This window comes from Chanodichthys erythropterus, chromosome 10 (genome assembly GCF_024489055.1).
Source record: "Chanodichthys erythropterus isolate Z2021 chromosome 10, ASM2448905v1, whole genome shotgun sequence".
Taxonomy (NCBI): Eukaryota; Metazoa; Chordata; class Actinopteri; order Cypriniformes; family Xenocyprididae; genus Chanodichthys; species Chanodichthys erythropterus.
The window spans coordinates 17,884,838-17,890,837 of record NC_090230.1 but is presented as its reverse complement, the minus strand read 5'-3'; the positions used below and the strand labels follow the sequence as shown (position 1 = coordinate 17,890,837).

Genomic DNA, 6,000 nt, shown 5'->3' with positions numbered 1-6,000 from the left:
CATGATCTGTATATATTAATATTCATTTAAACTATGCTTAATAATAACTGTTAAACTAAAATTGCTTGTGTAATGGATTAATAATAATATAAATCATATAATAATTTTATAAATCATAAAATAATTCTAATTAACATTGACGCCAGACAATTTTATTGTTGATTTTTTTTTATTTTTTATTTTTTTTACTATATAGTGACCTTTAATTTGGAGGAAGAGAAACTGGGGGAGTGACTTTATTGTGTTGAGTGTGTCAGTGTCGATTTGCTCACATCTGATTGGCCCAATTTCGTATTGAGATCTTTTACCCAGAACATAACGTGCCCTGGAGCAGGTTAGCTGTGCAGCGTAAGTTACTATGGTGATGAACACAGCTAAAAAGCCAAGTCACTTTCATGGTACCTAAAACCCAGGATTGGAGTAAACTAATCTGAAACTTACCTGGCTAACCAGCTAATCTGGCTTCATGGTACAGGCCTCTGCTGTCTTCATTTTGTATCTCTGTTGACCTTTGAGTTTTTGTGCTGCTCTTAAAATATAAGACATTCTTATCAATGTTCAGCTTTTTATATTTACTGTAGGCCAGAGAAAATCACCATCACGTAACATTCTGTCATCTAAGATTCATACTGTTGGTTATTGAGTGCAGCATAAATGTATCCTATAATTCTGTGCCTATAAAAATAAATAAAAGGGCATTTGATAATGCAACTGAAATAAATATACAAATGAGTGTGTTTCCTTAAACTTAAGATTCTCTAAGTTATTTCAGGAAAAATTATGAAATAATATTTGCCTTTAATATATGTGGTTCTGGAATATTTATAAATACATGTTTTGTCTATTTAGATTTTTTTTATTTTATATTACTTAAAAACAGAAAACAAAACCCAAGGTTTAATTCATTTAAACTGATTAACCACATGCAACATAGTGGCTAATACGGACTTCCTGAGTTGAGTTTGACTAATCATTTTTTGAAGCCTAAACATCTCCTTTCACTATTTCTGTTTGTAAGAAAAGGGAAGGAAATAAGATCAGCAGAGTGTTTGTCTTCACAGCTTCTAAAACAGACAGTAAAAACAACACCTAACATCAGAGAATAACAGCAACATGCAATTTGGGTAAATCTAAACTTTCATTGCATTTAAACATTACATTAAAACATAATTTTAAGCATGACTTTCTGAAGTGTGTTACTGTGTTCATGATTCTGACTGTAAGGACCCTTCAAGTGTGTCTCAGTGAAACTCAGTCAGTGTCTTTTTCAGGACGAGCAGCTCTGTGTCTTTCATTTAATATCTGAATTTACAGAAAGTGAAGAACATGAACTCCAGACTCTCTCCTCTGATCCTGCTGCTGCTGCACATTCCAGGTTTGAGCATTGATGTCTGATTCTGCTCTGTCATGTTTTAATTAAATGTGGCACTAATTATTATCTTTCACATTCCAAAAGGGATTGTTGATATGTTGATAATTATATCTGTTTTTACTCAATAAACTTAAAGTCATAGGTCTGAATGTCAGTCAAGTAAGCTTAAGATTGACTTTTTGGCAATGGTTGGATGGGTGTGAGCAGCAGATTGGTGATTGTGACAATAGAGAATCTGTCCTCTGTATGCAAACTTCATCTCAATAATGAAATGTTTTCTTGTTCAGGCTTCATAACATTGGACGTCCAGCCTGTGACCTGTAGCCAAGAGAGTATTTGTGCTGTGAAGGGGTCTCAGGTGACACTGAAGTGCTCTTACTCCTACATCAACATCAAAACTGTGTTCTGGTTCAGCCAAAAACAAAGTCCAAACTGGAGAAACAACAGCAAACCTGAAGATTTGACTTTAGACTCAGACTACTCAGGAAGAGTAAAGCCAATCATTGGTAGTTACCGATCAGAGCTCATAATTTCAGACCTGAGAGAGAGAGACTCTGGAGAATATCAGCTCATGTTCATGAAGGATGGAGTTAAACGTCTCGGCTCAGTCGCTGTCAATCTAACAGTCACAGGTGAAAATGAATCTAGATTCTGGTCAGTTCAGCTGTTTTCATTTGTCATGTGATGAAGTGTTTCTTTATTTTTACTTTAATTCAGACCTGCAGGTGAGGATGAATCCTGCATCTACAGACCCGAGAGATCAGAGAGTAAAACTGACCTGTGATTCTTCCTGCACCTCTGGAGATTGGTATTATTATTACTGGATGAAGGATGGACAGTATTTCACAAGTACAGGGTCTCGCAACATTTATCGGTTACCGAACAGAGATGCTGTCAGCTATTCCTGCACTCCTGATCAAACACATCGTTTCTCTTCTCTGTGTGAGTGTCAAATAATTCACACAATGATGGAACTGTTTGTTCATCCATGTGTACATTTAAACAAGTTTTAAAGTAAGTGTGAGTTTTACATGTTAATCTGTGTCTCTTTCAGGTATTTCTAAGGATCTCTGCTGGGATGTGACTTACACCTCTAGAAGAGTCTGTGCTTTGATGGGATCAACAGTAGACATTTCCTGCACATACTCACATCCCTCTGGTTATACTGTAAATAAAACATTCTGGCATTACGGTACACCTGGTGACTTCAAGGATCTGCGTGAGAAACATGAGTTTGCTGGTCGTGTGGAGTATGTGGGGAACACACTGAGAATCAAAGAGCTCAAGATGAACGACTCTGGAGAATATCGATTCAGGATCATCACTGACACAACAGGAGGAAAATACTCTGGATCACCTGGAGTCATTCTTACTGTGACAGGTAACTGATCATGATGAATTTGATAATATTTTAATGAGAAGATTTAAAGACAATTTGCTACATTAAGTCTATGACTCCATTTTATAGAGGTTTTGTTTTCTATATCAAAATCAATGTTAATCAATGTTAGGACCAGCTTGAAATACTTTTTTCAGATACGATGGTGAAACACAGCACAAACATTATATCAGAGGGACAGGAAGTGATATTAATCTGTTCAACTAAATGCACTCTGAACGACAAACACACTTACATCTGGTACAAGAACGGACGGCAGGTAACGGATGGATTCACTAAAGACAACAAGCTGTACCTGAACTCAGTCAGCGATGAAGAGCTTCAAGAGTATTCCTGTGCTGTAGGAGGTAACACATCTCTCATGATACATGTGCTTTAGGCACTGTTTCCACATATCAAGATGCTTTTTTGTCAATTGGATCACGAGTAGATGAGGAAAACACATTCCCGTACACCTGGTGTTTTAATCAGTCTCTTTTGTCCACTTTCAACCATTTCTGTCCTGATTTCTTTGAGGGGAGGGTCTATGGTTGGGTAAATGTATGGGTTTTTTCAGATCTTTCAATCTAATGAATGAAATAAGCTTGTGCAATTTACATATGAATGTGAAAAACACACCAGGAGCCACAGCTTTAGTTTCTGCTCTGACAGCCGCAAGACCACACCGAATGCTTGGCACATTTTTCGTCTTCAAATCAAACTTGGGTCTTCAGCCGACAAAGTTTAAATCCCATCTGGCTAGCATGCTTCTACATATTAGGTCAGTTGGTGTAGAGTAGGCAGTCTTTTGTGGCTACACTACAAAAGCAATCCAGTCGAATGAGTTTTCGACTTTCTCTGGAAGTGGTCAAAAGTAGACAATCTCAAAACGATTTAGACCCCGTTTACACCTGTATTTAGCATCATCCATTTGTGATCCGATCAACCAAAACTCATCTTATTACCAGTTGTAAACAGAGCCCTAGTGTGAAATGATTGCAACAGATCTATTAATTTCTGCTTACAGACCGAGAGGAGAGCACAGCACTACGAATCACTGCAGTCGTACTGTGTGTGTTTTTGACTCTCGCACTCATAGGAGTCCTGTGGTATAGGTCAGTTAATTTTGTTTTAAGTTGTAGGATTTTGAAAAACCTAAAACAGAAAATTATAAGATAAAGTGAACAGAAATGTGACCCTTCACGGAAACCAGGGACACAAGTCGGCAGCACAACTCTCGAGCAAAATGAGAAAGAAGCATTTTTTTTTTTCAAAATTGGTGATTTTCGGTTTTTTTGCAGAATCTGTTAGTTGAGATCATGAAGAAGCCTTTCAATGTTTGAGATAGCAGTATTGGTATATTTAAAAGCGTACATTTTGAGGTTGAAATGGGCTTGTTTTTCGGAGATTCTAGGATGCAGTAGGGGCGTGTCATTTTCTGTGTGTATTTCCATTCTGGGAAGCGTGGCTACTTACTATGCAGCGCTCTGGCCGGCTCTAGCTGATATCAAAATTCAATGAAGAACCGTGGCCGTTATGTTATGTAAAATGTTTTGAAGTACTTCTTCGACAAGCCGGATGCTTATGAACAAGCGCTCACTGATTCTGAAGACGATCTGAGCGACAATGAAAGCAGCATAGTAAGACATTACCTCTCTGGAGTCGGGTAACGCGCCGGCGCATTTTGCAGGATTTTTTTCACATTGCAGCAAAACAGACTTAAAATACTCTGTCATTTTTTGTCATAGAGACATAAGTAATATATCAATTGAAACTATAGAATGTCTTCTTTTATTTGTGTACACTCAGAGTAAAAACAAAATGTTGTGCTTTTTGAAAAATAAAGAAAACTAACATGATGCGTGATCTCTCGTCTCCCTCTGAACGAAGTCCAATCTGATAGTTCTCAGAAAATGAACTGTAACTTAGTAAATACTAAACACAAAAAAATTATACTTATGTCTGAAAAAACGTTGAAATGTCAAGTTTTAAATCGTGTAAGTCAAATCAAAAACAAACCTTCTGTGTTTATGTAATCTGTATGAAAAGAGAGCCATTCACAGACATGCATTCATCGTCTCAATCGTGTATTTATTGTCTTGAAAAGTGTTTTGAATAGCCATAGTTAGCGATCTCTGGCCTCTGCTAGTTCAGTTAGTATCCTTTATTATTAATAGTATGCGGTCCATGCAGCTTTACAGGGGGTATGGCTTATCTAAATGAGATGTAAATGAGCCCTATTGTCACTCCCAGCAGGTGAGAACAGGTGAGAACTGCAACTTTAGAGGCATTTTTCTCCCTATAGAGCTTTCTTGAGTGCCTACCTTCAAATGGCCACAACTTCTCCAAATATTGTCATGTGTTACACATCGTTGGAAAGCTTGGAGACTACACTTTCAGAATCTGTGAATAACTCAAAATGCCCCAGAACCGACTTGTGTCCCTACTTTCCGTGATATTAAGGATTCTGCACTATTTTGTCACAAATGAAATGAAATCTGTTAAAAAATGTTGACTCAAATTGTGAAATAATTTAATACAATTTGATAATATATAAATATAATCTTAACATAATTTGTAATATATTTTTTAATTAAAATTGGACCCCTGTATACTATATAAATGGTTGTGTTACTTTAAGGAGGAGAAGGTGTACCTTGTTTAAACCCCACAGGGTTGAAAAGGAGGAGGTGCTGGTGAGAATGGCTAACACTAAATTTAATTTTACACACATTTATTTAGAAAGTTAACTTTTCTTACTTTACTTATTGTGTTTCCCCCACCAGTATGACTCGGTGACTAATATCCCTGCATCCTCTGACCTCACTCAGAAAGCAGATGCCTACAATCAAGATATTAATTATTCCAGCATTAGTTTTAAAACAAGAGACACATCTTCAATCCCTACAGCTGTATGTGAAACAGATGCCACAGAACCAGAGGCTGTCCACTATGCCACTGTCATGTTCAAATAGCACACTGTTGCGCTCTAGTGAGCTTATCATATTATTGCATTTGGGATATGTAATATATTGTCACCAGCAATAGATTTCTTTTTCATGTATCACTTTGCACTCTCTCTCAACACATAATAAAACAATTAGAGCTCAAATCAATATTTCATGTCCATTCATTTATTTTTTGGGAAGCAGCCATCTAATAGGCGGGATAATGTTCAGTCAGTCAGTCATCACTTTATTTATATATATATATATATATATATATATATATATATATATATATATATATA

At 36.6% G+C, this 6,000-nt stretch overlaps 1 protein-coding gene across 3 annotated transcripts; it reads left to right on the top strand.

Annotated features, from left to right (window-relative positions):
* The first annotated feature begins 1,026 nt into the window (after positions 1–1,026).
* On the top strand, positions 1,027–5,850 carry LOC137029188 (uncharacterized). 3 transcript variants are annotated; one of them, XM_067398731.1, is made up of 9 exons: positions 1,027–1,124; positions 1,315–1,375; positions 1,660–2,004; positions 2,090–2,314; positions 2,427–2,753; positions 2,909–3,118; positions 3,778–3,865; positions 5,392–5,446; positions 5,537–5,850. In XM_067398731.1, exons 2-9 carry the CDS (start codon positions 1,327–1,329, stop codon positions 5,723–5,725), a joined length of 1,488 nt encoding a protein of 495 aa, XP_067254832.1. In that variant the 5' UTR covers positions 1,027–1,124; positions 1,315–1,326; the 3' UTR covers positions 5,726–5,850. The 3 variants fall into 3 exon arrangements, with proteins under 3 accessions (XP_067254832.1, XP_067254835.1, XP_067254836.1); XM_067398735.1 differs by having other exon boundaries at positions 1,065–1,124; positions 1,272–1,375; XM_067398734.1 differs by having other exon boundaries at positions 1,061–1,375.
* The last annotated feature ends 150 nt before the right edge of the window (positions 5,851–6,000 follow it).

Excerpts from the sequence above, each read along its gene's own strand:
- LOC137029188 (XM_067398731.1), top strand. The coding sequence starts at position 1,327 with ATGAACTCCAGACTCTCTCCTCTGATCCTGCTGCTGCTGCACATTCCA. Across the intron at positions 1,376-1,659 it reads GCTGCTGCTGCACATTCCAG|GCTTCATAACATTGGACGTC; the intron begins GTTTGAGCATTG and ends TTTCTTGTTCAG. Across the intron at positions 2,315-2,426 it reads ACATCGTTTCTCTTCTCTGT|GTATTTCTAAGGATCTCTGC; the intron begins GTGAGTGTCAAA and ends TGTCTCTTTCAG.